General features: G+C 34.2%; 1 protein-coding gene across 1 annotated transcript in view; it reads left to right on the top strand.

Moving 5' to 3' along the window:
• Positions 1-17201, top strand: part of SEMA3A (semaphorin 3A) — a 202927-nt gene that overhangs the window by 158418 nt on the left and 27308 nt on the right. The window contains exons 8-12 of the mRNA XM_006727083.3: positions 1050-1164; positions 1257-1326; positions 3108-3252; positions 6547-6766; positions 9649-9740. Coding sequence (XP_006727146.1) covers positions 1050-1164; positions 1257-1326; positions 3108-3252; positions 6547-6766; positions 9649-9740 — 642 coding nt within the window. The remainder of the gene's footprint in view (positions 1-1049; positions 1165-1256; positions 1327-3107; positions 3253-6546; positions 6767-9648; positions 9741-17201) is intronic.

Genomic DNA, 17201 nt, shown 5'->3' on the forward strand with positions numbered 1-17201 from the left:
TTTTTCAAGAAAATAGGAAATTTTTGAAAATCTCTATTGGGGGGGTTGGTTGGCATCTTTCCTTCTGTAGTCATGATCTAATTATTTATCTCTAGTATATTAAGTTACTGGAAAATTAAAAGTTTTAGTCATCTGGGAACATATAAAAATATGTGAAATATATGACGATGTGTTCTCCAAAAAAATATAAATCATATTTAAAAGCACTATTTACGGGGCACCTGGGTGGCTCAGTTGGTTAAACGACTGCCTTCGGCTCAGGTCATGATCCTGGAGTCCCAGGATCGAGTCCCGCATCGGGCTCTCTGCTCAGCAGGGGGTCTGCTTCTCCCTCTGACCCTCTTCCCTCTCGTGCTCTCTGTCTCTCATTCTCTCTCTCTCAAATAAATAAATAAAATCTTTTTTAAAAAAAAGCACTATTTACGAGAGTTAAAAAATACTTTATAGTATATAGAATTATATAAACAAAATATAAATCATTGTTATGTTTTTGAAGGAATACTCATCTTCCTTCAAGCATATGCATATATTATTTTAAAAGACTTTAAGTTACCAGTAAATACATACTATCATAATAGAATTTATTGCTACATTAAGTAAAAATTTTGTTTCATTATCAGTGAGGAGGTAAATGAATTTCCTATATTAAGGTTTATGCAAATACTTTTTTAGTGTGCTGTTTGTAAAGTCAAAATTTTTTCAGTTTAACTTATAAAATTTTCGGTGCTGATATGCTTTTGTTTGGGATCTATTTTCAGTGTGGGTTATAAGGTATGCATTTATTCTTCTAGTCAGTAAATACTCATTAAGTGTATTATGTGCCAGTATGTTCATTGTATGTTGTAAGTCATTCCTTGCATAAAGTTTGAGTGAATAACTTTGACCAACAACGTAATAAGAAAACATAGTTACTTGGATCTATAATAGAATTACTTTTATTTTGAGAAATGAAGAAATTGTATATCTGTCTCAAGATAGGAAGATAAGAAAAATATTTGAAATTTTCATTCATATGCACATTTCCTAAAACCAGTGTTCTCTCCTTTCAGAATGATTTTGGGGGCCACAGAAGTCTGGTGAATAAGTGGACAACATTCCTCAAAGCCCGTCTGATTTGCTCAGTGCCGGGTCCAAATGGCATTGACACTCATTTTGATGAATTGCGTAAGTTGCTGATGATGTTGTACAGAGAGTATCTGTTCAGACTTTGCCATAACCACCAAAATGCAACTTTTCCTAATTTTGTTTTCAAACAGAGGATGTATTCCTAATGAATTCTAAAGATCCTAAGAATCCAATTGTATATGGAGTGTTTACAACTTCCAGGTAAAGAATATTTTACTGTCTGATTAACATAGAAACTTCATGTCCTTTAGGTGCTTTGCAAGTATTCATAATTTTTAAAAATATATTTTTGAAAGAACAGTGTTGGCTTAACCTCTGAGCAGTTGTAGATTCTCGGATGGTTAAAATAAGTTATGACTTAAATAGTTGTTTTAAAAAATAAATTTTAGCAGAGAGTATCATCACTATAAATAGGATGAAAAATGTGTCATGTCCTATGTATAGTTTTGACTTTAGCATCTGAGTGAAATGTAGATTATTCTGAAAAGCAGAAATCTGAGTTTTGATCAGAGTTAGTAGTGCTATAAACTGCAGGTGAAACACTTCTTCCTCTCCTCTCCTTTCTCCTCCTCCTCCTCCCTTCCTTCTCTCCCCCTTCCCTTTCTCCTCACCCTCCTCCTTTCTCCATTACCCATATTCCCAAGGCTCTTGCTGTCAATCAAGTAGCAATTATCTCCTGACTATCACATTTAGTATGAAATTTATATTACCTGGAGTTGTCAAAATTAAACAGACATTAATCCATTTCTTCTGCTTCCTCATTACTTAGTACAGTGGTTCTCAGACATCCATCTGAGCATCCATTAGAGTTGCCCAGGGAGCATGCTAGGCCCCGCCCCCAGAGTTTCTGAATCAGTAGGAATAGGATGGGGCCTAACTATTTGCTATTCCATTATGAAAATAATCGTTATTAAATTCTATAAAATATTTACTGAAATTTACTATGTGTCAGGTACCATGCAATATGTAATTGATGTTACAGAAAAGCAACCAGGCATCTTTCTTCCCTCATGCAGCTTATACTCTACGAGACATTGTCTATGTGGAACAGTTTCCACTCATAAACTCTTGTAAACACATGTTTTTCGTTCAGTATGATTTATATGTAATTTTCTGTGGTGAAAGATTGGTTAAAAGATAAGCATTTCATATTGTAAGTGTGCACAACTGTTTTATATCCTTGTATAAGTACATCTCTCAAGCTGTATTTATATAAGTACAGTAAAATGGAAAATTGTGGCAGCTCATGGCAAACTTCCAGTTTGTTTCAGGTACCTGATTTTTGTCAAGTAAAATGATGGGGATAATTGCTATAATGCTCTACTTTGAGTAGGATGTAACAGCTACTAACTTAAAACAGTTTTCTGAGTTAGGAAGAGATTGTTTTAAATGCCTTCACACAAATCAGACTCTGTTACTGGCTGTAATGCTTTTGGTGGTTTGGGAGTTAAAAATAATATAATATGACACATCATTTGACATTAACTGTTCATTTTCTGTACCAGTTTCAGCTTATAAAATGACTTCTTAAACATTCTTGCTTGCTTAAGTTCTCTGGTTTCAGTAATCATGCTTGAGGCTTAACATATTACAAAGTTTATATTTTTAATTCTATATGATATCAAAATTAAATATTACATTTTTAGAAGATCATGTATATGTGTTTTCCCACCAAAGTTTATGTATATGAATGTGTATCTTCATATCGTATATTGTCTATACATGATATATGTGCTATGAGTACTAATGATGGTTTCTTCTATGCCTTCTATTTTTGAGCCATCATAATTTGTTCTCTTGTGTATTATTAAAAGATATACACATGACTGAAAAAGATCCCAAATATTATTTGAGATTGAACTTATGTTTAAGTTTTGATAATTGATATCTGATATTTAAGAACTTAGAACAACTTAAAAACAGTTGTCTTACCACTGTATAAGGATGAAAATCTGTTTTCTTTTTCTGTCTCCCTTTTTTAGTAACATCTTCAAGGGGTCAGCTGTGTGTATGTATAGCATGAGTGATGTGAGAAGGGTGTTCCTTGGTCCATATGCTCACAGGGATGGTCCCAATTATCAATGGGTGCCTTATCAAGGAAGAGTCCCCTACCCACGACCAGGAACTGTAAGTGGCCTAGGTGTTTAAAGTTCTATTTATTTATTTATTTATTTATTTATTTATTTATTTTTATCTCTATACCCAGTGTGGGGCTTGAACTCACAACCCCGAGATTAGAGTTGCATGCTTCTCTGAATGAGCCAGCCAGGTGACCCCTGCCTTTTTTTAAAACTTGTTTTTTATTTATTTATGTCCTAGGTGTTTAAAATACCAAAGGAATAAATTTCTGCTGAAGGTTAAAAAAAGCAGCTACAAACAGGTATTAACATAGATAATGTAAAACAAAGGTGCCAAGACTATAAACCATGGCAAAGCAAGGATTTTTAATGATACTGTGGAATTCTACATTTAAAAACATGTTTTTTATAGACCTCAGTGGTTAAGTTCAGTGCTTAACCAGTTATTAATAACCATAATTTTTGAGAAGTAGAAACTGAATGGGTAGCCTTATTTATTTTCTTTTCTGAAAATGGCCTTCATGGAGAGTTGAAACAGTTAGGATAATTGGAACTTGTTCTTCCTAGCTATAATGAAGACTTCAAGGATTGCCCATTAAATAGGAGGAAGAAAAGTTTTTAAATCAATATTATTTTCCCATGGGAATGGGACACATCTCTCAAGTAGGTAAAGAAGATATGCGAGAAAATCTCATAGAGAGAGCAGGGCCTATGTATTTTAACAGACACTGTCTACTCTTGCTGACCTCTCTTTTTTCCCTCCAGCAACCCTGGGGCACATTCAGGCTTTAAAAAAAAAGAGAACTCAAAATAAAACCAGCTTTGAATCTGCAATTTAAAGTAGGGAGAAAAAAAGAAAAAACAAAAACAAAAACAAAGACTTCAATATGGCAAAATATGAGTGAAGTTATCAATGATGGCAGAGGCCGTAGTATTCCTGGACTGAACATCCGCTTAAGTGCAACATTTATCTCCAAGGAAATAACTTCATGTGATGAAAAAATTTGTATTTGAACTTTAGCCATTACTTTAATTTTACTTCAGTTTTTTGTTCCATTAAATTCAAGTAATTTATGTTTTATATATTTTATTAAATGTGAGGCTTTTAATCTTGTTTTTCTCTATAACTTCTTTATGAGCAAATTGAAACTTTTGCATTTCATAAATATTACTTTTAGCTGATGGTTCTTGTAGATAAAAAAACCTTATGGTGACTTTCAGAAGAATGAACAAACAAGATGAAATATTGATTATAAAGGGGCGCCTGGGTGGCTCAGTCAGTTAAGCGTCTGCCTTCAGCTCGGGTCATGATCCCAGGGTCCTGGGATCGAGCCCCGCGTCAGGCTCCCTGCTTCCTGCACGCTTCTCCCTCTCCCACTCCCCCTGTTTGTATTCCCTCTCTCGCTGTGTCTCCCTCTGTCAAATAAATAAATAAAATCTCAAAAAAAAAAAATATTGATTATATGAAGTCAAATGGGTTTTATAAAAAGCACAAGATATTTACTCCATTTCTTAATGGCAAACTGCTTTTACTTTGTTGGTGGTGAGTTTTATATCCCTATGGCTGTTTATATCTCTATGGCTCATTAATGCGAGCGTATTCTCAATATAACCTCTTTGCAAACTTGGTGGAATTCTTTCACTGTGCTGGATATTGTACTGCTATTAGAGATGCAAAGGTTTTGATCTGAATACGTATACGGTGTATTTGCAGTTAATGATAGACATTAGAAATTATTGTGTGTCAGATCCTATTCTAAGATTTATATTTGTATATATATTATATTCAATAGCCCAACTATTGCTATTGTTTCCTTTTCACAGATGGGGACTCTGAGGCAAGGGGAGGAACCAGGATTCAGTTCAGGCAGTTTGGTTCTAGAGCCTGTGTTCTCGCTCATTGCTCATAGAGAGTTGTTAAAACATGGGAAATTAAGTCAGCAATATGCACCAACTGTTAAAGACGGAAGCAGAGAGTGATGTCTAATCTAGGAATTAGGAAAGGGCTGCCAGAAGGACAAAACACCTAACTCCATGAATAAAATTCACTTGAACGAGTTCATTAATGCAAAAAAGTGGCATCTGAGAATAGTCATTTTGTCAACACTAGTGGAGAAAAACATACTAAGTGAAACATATTACATTAAATAAGTAATTTTATAACTTACTTAAAATTTCCCTAAATCCTTTATCTCTTGTATTAGCATATTATTATTGTATGTGTCTCTTTCTATATACAACATACATATATATTCAGAGGTAGATACTCTTCCCATTTCAAAACAAGTTTATTTATTTCATTTCCCATGAATTATTAATGACCTGTATCAAGGTAACGGCAAAGACAGTTGATTCCTCCTCCTAAGTCTCTTGTAAGACCAAGAACTTCTCTTAATTACAGTTCCATTCCCAAGCTGTTACATTAAATGGCAGAAAGTTATGTAGGTACAAGACAAAATGCAAGAGACTGGAGGTGTACTTTCAATGTTTGTGCCACATAATTAAATGCAGGGGAAAGAGACAGTGAAATCTGACTTTTCTCATTTTTGTTTTATTGCCTTATGGGGAGCGTTTATATCCAGAAGTGAGATATATATATATATATATATATATATCCTTTATATATATATATAAATATTATATATAAATATATTATATATATATATATCCTTTCCGCTTCTCTGTAGCTGTCATCTTCTCAGCTGGGTCCACTCTGATCGGCCAGTCTCAGAGCCATGCAGATTGTTAAACACTAGGAATAACACATTTCCTTAAAATTAATTATTAATAAGATAGTACTGTTGGTACTTTTTGTGGTGCTTTTTCAGGGTTATGTTAGAAACAAAGCAATAAAGAATAGTTCATATTGTCTTTTAGTTTGACGAGAGCATTTGTATTTTAGCATGATGCCATAGGGGGAAAAAATGTATCCAAGAAAATTATTCTGAGATTCTCTAATCTGAGTATTAGTTGGATTTAGTTGTAACATATTTCATTTCTTATTTCAAATACTTAACCATATTGGTAAAATATATTATGTTGCCACTAACAGAGGCATTAGACTCCTGGACACTGAATTCATTAGGTGCGTTTGTAGTTTTTGGTCAGAAATGGTGACATAACTAAATCCCATTGTGACTTAGGAGATGTTTAGGAAATGTATGCTATATATTATATCTAATAATATTAATAACATTATGTTTTAGTTTATCAGTTACTTAATTTTAAAGAAATAATGACAGGTTTAGATTTAGTTTATGACCATTGAGGTCATAAATTATTGCATAATTTATAATTCTATTTACTGTATTTTAATCAAAAGATATTGTCTTTATCTTAATAGTGTCCCAGTAAAACATTTGGTGGATTTGACTCTACAAAAGACCTTCCTGATGATGTTATAACATTTGCAAGAAGTCATCCAGCTATGTACAATCCAGTGTTTCCTATTAATAACCGCCCGATAATGATCAAAACAGATGTAAATTATCAATTTACACAAATCGTAGTAGATCGAGTGGATGCAGAAGATGGCCAATATGATGTTATGTTTATTGGAACAGGTAAATGTTTTAATTTAGCTCTAAATTTCCTTTCAGAACATTGTTTGACTGAGTGTTCTAAGAACTGAAGGAAGTTTTTATAGTCACTGTCAAGATATAGTTAACCTCCAGTAAACGACTAAAAAACCTGAACATCTACCATGACAGTGTGTTACTAAAAAAAGTAACAAGCTGATGTATATTGATTTAAGCCAAATCTCCTTTTCAGTCAAAAGTTGATAAATGCAGTCAGGTAAAGCTAATGATTAGGTAAACAATCAGTGTCTATGATTGAATCATAACTTTTTTCTAGCCATTGGCTTTTTAGAACAAAGATGAATTGCTCAAACCATGCTAAAATTCCCAAGACATTCAATAATGTTTCTGGACTGTACTGATGCAGAATTATCTGAACTTTAAAATTATCACAGGATGCAAATCTTCTAGCAAATAAATTTTGGCTAGTGTTTTTGCCGTACAATGAAAGAAAACAAAACAAAAACTTCATCAGAGGAACAACAAAATGGACCTAAACAACCATCAGATACATTTTAGTTCCATTTCTATAGAAATTTAACAACACATTTTTACTAACTCCATAATTACCAACAAACTTTTTACAGGTATATTTTCAGAATGAATCCCATTGCTATTATGATATATTCTCCCCCTACTCTCTTCATTAATACTATTTTGAAAGCACCAGTTACAAAACTGAAACTTGCTAGTTAGGGTCAGATTCCAAGGCAATAAATTCCTAGTCTCCATTAGCATTGTTAACTGACATAAATCAATGAGAAGCAAAGTGACTGCTCTAATGAAACCTGGTATAAGAGCATGTATTTTCCCTTGGTGAGAAACAGAAAAAAGCTGAATTAACTACAGGGGAATGGCAATTGTGTGGTAAATGCTTTAAAGATTTAAAGTTTATAAGGAAATTGTGAAATAGTTGTTATCAAGTGTAACAATGTCAGAGTCTGAGCAATATAGTGCAGTCTACTTTTATGAATGAGAAAATTTATCAAATAAAAGAGTCCCATTGAGACTCAGAGTTTGATAAAATTAATGAATCGTAAGTATCAACCTCTGGTTATATAAATCTTCAGAAATTATGAGATGATAGGATTTGTATTCAATTAATGTCAAAATATAACTAGATCTATCTACAGAGTAGTTAAGTTTATTCAGTAATGTCACACTTACCTTTTTTTTTCACCTCTGGCCTAAACACATTGAAAAGTCCCTCACTCATTGTGCAACAGAGGCTTGCATTCGGCTATTTGACCAAAGAAATCCAGTCATGAGCTTTTAATTCCTCTTGGACACAAGCTGTCCTTAAAGGAACCAGTTTCATGAGTATGTTGAATGTCTGAAGATGTGGATGGCTATCGGTCAGTACAGACCAGGGTCATCTGTCAGCAAAGTAAATTGATTACAGTAATTTTATCTTTTAACTGAATTGCACATCATAGTATATTGATCCTAGTTGAGTAATCTGATTCAATTTGTGTGAAATTGTTTGAAATACTACTCGGTAAAACTAGATCTGGAACACAGATAAAGTTATGTTTGGATACTGGAAACCCATCAGAGGCACTGAGTAGATTAACCTAATTTACCCTTAATCTTTGGTGTCATGAGTAGTCTAAAGTCCTATAAACATAGAAGTAACCTCTTAACAGAGGGCGTTTTTGGTTTTTTTTTCCACTTTACAAAGGACACACTAGCAAATTTTCTTTCTTTTTTTCACTAGCAACTTTTCTTGATCTCCCAAAGCACATCATATTGATCCCCTGAAAATGGTTATTAGTGGTTATTCAATGAATACATTAAATTATTTTCCTGATGTATGATTTTCTTTTAAATAATGAGTCAGTTGAACTGGATTAAAATGAGCCAGTTGAAGCTAAAAATAATTGATCAGCTGATCAGAACTGGAATGTTGAAATGTTGAAGAGTCCATTTTTTTTATTTTAGTAAGATCCCGTTCTTCATTCTATCAAGGAATAGGAACATACTTGTAAATACTGGAAAAATAGTATCCTCTTAACACAGTTTAGAGTAAAAGCAACAACTCTTTTCCTTAAAACATTTTGTCTCTTTTCACAGTGAGAATTAGGATAAACAGTGCATTAAATCTCTATACAATGTATCCAATTTATGATTTATGCTCCTGAATTTTAAATTTCTTTAGTACTCTAAAATTGATTATTCAAGACATTAATCAAACCAATTTGTTAACCAAACCTGCTTAACCATTATTGAAAAACCACGGGACAAGTAATCCAAGGTGTTTATTTTGGGAAATCAAGTTATTGTCATTCATCACTTAATGGTCATTGAGCTGTCTTTAGGGGCCTATAAGTACTAAAGGCTTCCAGGCGCAGGAGGATGAGCAGCAAGGCTGGGAAGCTCTGACTACTTGTGTTGCTTGACAGCATTCCTTGCATTTTGCATCTGCATTAAGTCTTCACATGCAGTCCTTGATTTCACAACAAAAGTGGAAAAACCTGTCATATCAAATTGGTATTATCTTTTTTTTTTAGGTTTTTTTTTTTCCTGAGATACCTGACAATGGAGATTAAAAAAATTTTTAAACACAATAATTCAACCTAGTGATTATTATATATATTTTTTTAATTTTGCAAGTTGAGGACAAAGCCATCTTCCAAGCTTCATATATTTCTAAAAACTCAATTGTTTATATTCCACAGCGATGTTCATAGTTTATCCACTTGCATGAAATGCATTTGAATATATATTTTACTACTGCTATAACAAAAAAGTAAAAGGAAGACTGAGGTCAAATGTTTTTTCTGGTCAGATACTGATTCCATTCATTAACACTATCCTTTGTTCAGACCTGTTTAAATTGTGTTCTCCCCCTCCACTTTCTTTCAAAGATGTTGGGACCGTTCTTAAAGTAGTTTCAATTCCTAAGGAGACTTGGCATGATTTAGAAGAAGTTCTGCTGGAAGAAATGACAGTTTTTCGGGTGAGTGCTGCTTAATTTCAAGTGTCAACAAGTTCACTTGTATGTCTTTCCCCCAGGACAGCTGTGCACTGAACTTGGTATGGACAAGGAGTCTAGCATACCCTTCTAATTAGCTTGTCAATTAGAAAGCCAGACACTAGTCAAAATAAACCTTGAAACTTTCAATGCTAGTTAAATCTAAAAATGTAAAGAAATATATTCTTGGCTCATATTTTGTTTTCTCAATAATAAAATATATGATTTACATTTTATATTATTTATATAAGTTACCTCAATTAATAAACTCATGTTGCTCCCCACCCCCAAATCTCCTCTTTTGTGCATTATGATATAACTGGGATGAGAGGTAACTTCCATGAATGTATTAAAGGAAAACTACCACTCAGAATGACAGGGAAATGAAGACACTTCAGTCATTTTTTAGCTTATTCATGAATTAAACGTTTTATCATATTTTCTTAAATCATTTGTTAGTAAAAAAAAATTGAGGTTTTTATATCACTAGTGCCAAATATGTTATGTGTTCCTAGTCTACACACTTAAGAAGTGTATAGATACATTATATGTTAAAGAAGATAGTAGGAAAGGAAAAATGAAGGGTGGGAAATTGAAGGGGGAGACGAACCATGAGAAACTATGGACTCTGAGAAACAAACTGAGGGTTCTAGAGGGGAGGGGGGTGGAGGATGGGTTAGCCTGATGATGGGTATCAAAGAGGGCACGTACTGAATGGAGCACTGGGTGTTATATGCAAACAATGAATCATGGAACACTACATCAAAAACTAATGATGTGTAATGTATGGTGATTAACATAACATAATAAAAAAAATGTATAGATATTTGTTCCTTTGTCCAGAATCACAGATGGCCCAGGTAAATTTGTATAGTATTGGGGGTAGAGAGAGGCAGCAGGATATGGGTTGAAGTGAGAGAGGAGAACCAAAGTACTATAACATATACCACAATGTCTGTTGTTTCTTTTAGATAGCCAGCTAATAGGAAGAGTTCCAATTGAAGCACACCTTGATATGAATTATTTATGAGATATGACAGGGAAATAGATGCCCATAAAAAGTGTTACTTCAATTTTTATTAAAAGCATAGTGCAAACATATGAAGCATTTACAACAGCCAAATAAACTGGAATTAGAAGAATAGGCAGAAAATGAGAAAACATTGGATCTAATCTCAGAACTCAAAATTATCTCATTTTAGTCCCCAGGTGTTCCAGATACTTTATCTGTAAACGGCTGGATTAAGTTTATCAGTTGATTAAATATTTTAATTGGGAGCAGAGACTTCCTAAGACTTTTTTTAGCCCCATATTTCTGGACCACTTTTTTTTTAACCCAGTTGAGTTCTTGCCCACTATTCAAGAATATTTTGAAGAAAAAATGAAGTAGAAAATGGCAAGCTCTTAATATATACTCATACGATTAAAATTATGATTAGCACTGAAACAGATAACTGGTCATTCAGATATCTTGTAATAACAGCTAAACAGTGTTCTGGTGGAAAGACTTTAGGCTCTTCAATCACACATAGCATTTCTTTTTTTTTAAAGATTTTATTTATTTATTTGAGAGAGAGAGAGAATGAGAGAGAGCACATGAGAGGGGGGAGGGTCAGAGGGAGAAGCAGACTCCCTGCCGAGCAGGGAGCCCGATGCGGGACTCCATCCAGGGACTCCAGGATCATGACCTGAGCCGAAGGCAGTCGCTTAACCAACTGAGCCACCCAGGCGCCCACACATAGCATTTCTTTTTGGAACACTCATATGGTTTCTTTGAGCTTCCCCATCAGTGAAACAGCAACTGTAATACCCTCTTCAAAAGGAAGCTAGAAAAATTAGAGACACTTACATGAAACGTCCAGGACAGTGCCAGGTACTATGCTCAAAATTTTATTAATACAGTTTTATTTAGCTTAGCTACACGGAAAGTAAACCACATTTCCAGTGGAGTTTTCTGTTAATCCTTGGTTTAAGTCTTCAAAATAATAAAAATCCTCATAATTCTATTCTAATTTTTTTTAAATCATGTACTTTGGCCTTATTTTATGTCTAGTATAGAGTAATACCTAATCACTATTGTTCACTAAGTCCCATTTCAGTATTATACATTGATACGTTAGCCTACAAATTCAAAAATACAACTGTCCAAATGGACTGTGTTAACAATATAGAGTCCATCTAGATTTAGCAAACAAATCACAGGGACTGAGGGGTGAAAAAGTAAATTGGTGTCTTGTGTTCATTGTTGTGTCTCCAGAGCCTAAAATGTTTTCAACCAACATCTATTAAATGAATGAAGGAATCAGTATTGATGAAAAAATGAAATATGAGAAATTAAAGAGTTTATGGTCTTCCTCAGGGAGGCCATACTTCAAGTGAGGCACCAGAATATGTGGAAAACAAACTGGGAACAGCAACAAATTATCCTGCTGCTTATATCCCACAGTAATCTCTAGTGGAAAGAAAAAAAAATTACCAACTCTGTTTAGAAATTTCTATTGCTACCACTGTTGCAAGTGAAGTTACAGGAGATATTGAAATATTATGTTAACTTAAAAATGTCTTAATTATTTCCAGACTCTCTTACTTTTATATTTGTCATGTTCCTGTTGTGTATTTCCCTTCAGTTGTTGTATATTTAATTCCCTGTGTCTCTAGGATTTTAAGTTTGTATTTCACACCTTACCTATGTTCCTTAGTACGTTAATAAAAATTCTAATTTAAAAGATATGAATTTAAGCTATTAATCTATTAAATGACTTAACAAAATCTTGAGAGGTTGAGAGCCAACAATCTTGCAAGCGAAATATATATATCTATTAGATTTTGTAAATATTTTGCAGTTTCCAGAGAAATACACAGCTGAATTAAGCCTATGACAACTATTGGAATGACATTTTTTGTGGTTTTTAAGATACCATGAGAAAGGTTATTGATCATTCTCTAACAATTAAATGTAAACAGGTAATATTGTGCTGGTAGAGAAGTGATTTTTTGTGAATTTACACTTTTGTAGAAAGATTGTTTGCAACCTGGGACACATCTCATTCCATAGATAAATGTTCCAGTTCTCTCCCATATTCTCTGCTATGCATTATTGTCATTATTATTTCTTTGGCACTCAAGTAGACAAAACATATTTGGGCAGAGTTTAGAGAAATATTTACTTTTAACATTCTATTCTATCAGGCAGAGTTCATACATATATTGTGGTCTAGCAATTGGAATATTTCACTGTCAAACTTTGTTTAATTTTGTAGTGGGAGGGGAAAAAAAACACAACACATTAAAGCAATTGCTATATACAGTGAAACAAGTAGAGAAATGTTACAGTTTCTGTATTTCTATTTAAGCCTTGCATGTCATTCCATTTAACATAAAATAAAATTAAAAAGTGTTAACCTGAGCGTAACAATATTTTGACAAAGTAAATAGACAAGGAACAGATTTGGAGTCATAGTAGTATCTGATACTCTTGGAGTTTAATGTCAACCAACATGTTAATTTTACCAACTATCATCTCCAGGAGACCATGTTCATTATGTGTCCTTGCTAGGCTGAATAACCAAACTTCATATAAAAGCCTGAATTAAAGCCAGTACTATGTCCATTGCCATCTTGAGATTGGTTTTAGGAAAACACCCTGGCTAATCACAGAACATTCCAGTGGTTTCAGTTACATCCAAGAGACTTTTTTTATTCTGGGTGAAATCAAATCCCACTCAGAGTATAGAAAGAAAAATATTCCTCAGTAAAAAAAAAAAAAAATTCCATTTTAGAATAAAATTTTAATAGGTAATAAGAGGTGAAATAAAATTGGCATTGGTATAGTAAATGATTTTAAATTGCCATTACATATTCAAAATGGTACTGAAATGGTACTGAAGTACTAAGACACGAACCTAATTCCAGGTATTACTTGTAATCATAAATGTGTATTTGGATCATATTTACTAGTGATTCTGAACAACTTGATTAAAGTCAATTGAGCCTCAGTTTCTTAATTTCTTAAATTTTTAAAGCTTTTTACAAATTAATTTTACTAGTAAATTAATATTAGTAGTAAGGTATTACTACCTTACTGTGGAATCTTCTTTCCAGTCCAAGGAAGATTTTACTTTTGAGACAGTGGAGTGTTATATCAAGTTGCCGTGCATTTAGTACAATGGGTTTTATTTATAGTCCTATTGACTGCAAAGGATTGCAAGGCAGTTACATTGATAACGCATGCATTTTAAACTCAATTTATGCAATATTCCATGAACAGCTGAGCTAACAAATGAAAGAGTTTAATTTTCATTCAGATGTAAAACATAATTGATGCTTTCCAAAACCTAGTCTATTAACTCATTCTAACGGGGTATCCACGTGTTTGGCATCCAGGGAGTTATGTCACATTCTCCTGGGATCAGCAGGTTGAAAAGCTCTGCAAGCGCAAAAGTTTAATAAGGACTGGATTAAAATATCTGGAAAAAAATACAGTAAATTAGAGTCATAGAAAATCTTGAAAAGATGCTAAGTTTTTAATTTCATTTTTTACTCGAACACCAATTAACTTTGCAATTGAAACCAGTTTCATGAAAAAATGCTTATGAAGCTACATCTGTTTTAAATGGAAGTCATATTCACCACCAGCTATTTCTCAGAAAAAAATATAGCTTATTTAAATGGATGTCATCTTAATATATTGTCTATTAAAATTCAACGGCAGGCAGCAAATAGCACATCCTATTCCAAACTGTTACTAATTTCCTGGTCCAAAAAATAAATAATTTTCTTTTAATTAAGAAATTCTAGGATCTCAGTTTAAGAATGTTGAAATCAAGGGCACCTGGGTGGCTCAGTTGATTGACCATCTGCCTTTGGCTCAGGTCATGATCCCAGGGTCCTGGGATCGAGCCCCGCATCGGGTCCTTGCTCAGCAGGGAGCCTGCTTCTCCCTCTCCCTCTCCCTGCCGCTCCCCCCTGCTTGTGAGTGCTCTCTCTCTCTCTGACAAATAAACAAATAAAATCTTTAAAAAAAAAAAAAAAGAGTTCCAAGGCATAATGAAATTTAATAGAGAGGAAGCAGTCAAGAAATGAGTAGTCAGTCATGCCATATAAAGCAAACAAGTCCAGTAATAATAATATAGACTGAAAGTGTTCATTCACCAATACAGTTCACTAGTGATTCTGCTTCTGAGATTCATAGGCCACCTCTCCAGAGGAGGGGCTAGCCTCAGTGGGCTGAGGAATGAATGGAACTGAATAGGACATGAACAAGTAAAGACAGTGAGTATAGAATCCTTAGATTATTTTCAAAGAATTTCAGCTGAACTGAAAAGATTAAGGAAAGACCTTTTTAAAAGATGACTGCCTGTATCTTAGGCAAATTAAGTGGAAGGAACAGAATGCCATGGGGAAAGTGGAAGAGATAGGAAAGAAAAGGAGACATTGGTAGAGCATTCATTCATTTATCTTTCATTCACTCATTCATTTAACAGATTTTATTGAGAACTTATAAATACCAGAAACAATCCCAGGTGCTAGGAATATAGCAGTGACTGAAACAGCCAAACATCCCTTTTCTAAATTGGGGGGGGGTGACTTATGGGGACAAACAAGAAAGAAAAAAATATGAGATGCCTTTGCTGCCTCTCCTTACATCCTGTCAGCCTTACCTCCATCCAACACAGCCTCCCTCTGTGCCCCAGGACTTCTCTGACAGCAGGCAAAAGGACAGGAGTCCCAGCTGGAGGTGTGGGAGATTTAACACTCCTGTGGGCATCCAGTGAGTACTGGAATGAATAAATAAATACTTTTCTTGGTACAAACTTCAGTGGACAATTTTGAGAGTCACTGTCTACTGTCTTCAGATTTTCTCTCAGTGGTGACTTCATAAACACGTCTTTTTTTGACTTTTTCTCCTTCTTTTCAATCCTTCATTCCTCACTCCTGCTCCCTACCTGCAGATAAGAACTTACTTCAGACACTGCTTTGGGGTACAAGGGGAAACTCAAGACACAAAATAAATGTTATATTTATATCACATATATGTTATATATATCATATATATCCATTAATGCAATATGTATGTGTATATTTCCAGATAGTGATAAGCACTAGAGAGAAAAACTAAAGCAAGTAAAAGATATGGGGGTTGTGTGTGTGTAAGAGAGAGAGAAGGAGACAAAGAGAGACAAAGATTTGAGTAAACACTACGTGCCAAGCACATTTGTAAAGTACTTTGCATTTATGAACTCATTTAATCTTTTCATCAGTCCTACAGGGAAGATACCATCATACTCATTTTTCAGATAAGAAAACTGAATTACAGAGACGTTACATACCTCACCTACTATCACACTTGTGTCCAGGTTTACGTTTGAATCTATGCAGTTTGGCTTCAGAACCCAACTCTTCACACTTGGTTTAGGGCTCAGCTTTAGTCACCTACACAGTGAGGCCTTTTAAGATTATTCTTCCCACCTAAGCCTCTTTCTCATCAGCCATCTCTGAAACCCTCAAGCAGTCTCCTTCTTAATATTTAGTATGTCATTGATGAAAGATAGGAGGAGCAGAGTTCAGTGAAAGTAAATCTGAGAGAATATAAGCTAATGTGTTCAGGTGAATAGACTTTTGGTGGTCTAAGTTAATCAAAGAATGTTATTTATTTATTCAAACTATATGTGCTCATGATAGGCTTCAGCAAAGCACTCATCAAAATATATTGGTGGTTATTACTTCCCTAGTTACTATCTCTAGATAGCCTGTTGATAGAAATTGAAGAGACCATGTACTCTGTCAAAAATGTGTAGTGTAGGCCTTTGCACATTAAACAGTCATTTTGATAATAATAAAGTAATCTGATCCTACCCTGAGCTCTCAGTCCTTCACAGCTGGAAACTAGCCTAATACTATCAACTTGTCACTGGTGTTATTAGGAGCTGGCCTGGCACTCATAGGCCAGTGTTCTCCATTTGAGCATACAAATTCTCACAGAACACCAGCATCAGACAAGGCTACTCTGTGACCATGATGAATCAAGAAAAAAGCAAGACCATTCTATAATCCTGTCTGAAAACAGACAAGACCATAAACATTGTCCAAACCACCAAAAAAAGTGACCAAATATCCCCCTATCCTACCTATATGAGTAATGGCTCCTTCTTTACCAAATTTTGCTTTAGCCTCATCTGCTCTTCCCTCCTCCTAAATAAGATGTATGAAGAGACCTAATCATAGAATTACCTCTGCTTTCTTCAACATCCCAAGCAGAGCAAACACCACTTCCTTGGACCCTCCCTCAAATCAACTAACATAGGCCTAAAATTCCAAGACTCTTTTGCTGGGCAGTCCCATAGTCTCTCTTAACTGCAGTGAGCGATAACCCAACTTGATCAACTACAAATATGTATGTCTTTGACTGGAAGACATTAATATCCTCCTATTGTCTGTTCCACATAT

The sequence above is a fragment of the Leptonychotes weddellii genome, chromosome 12 (genome assembly GCF_054177405.1).
Source record: "Leptonychotes weddellii isolate Sample4059 chromosome 12, ASM5417740v2, whole genome shotgun sequence".
Classification (NCBI taxonomy): Eukaryota; Metazoa; Chordata; class Mammalia; order Carnivora; family Phocidae; genus Leptonychotes; species Leptonychotes weddellii.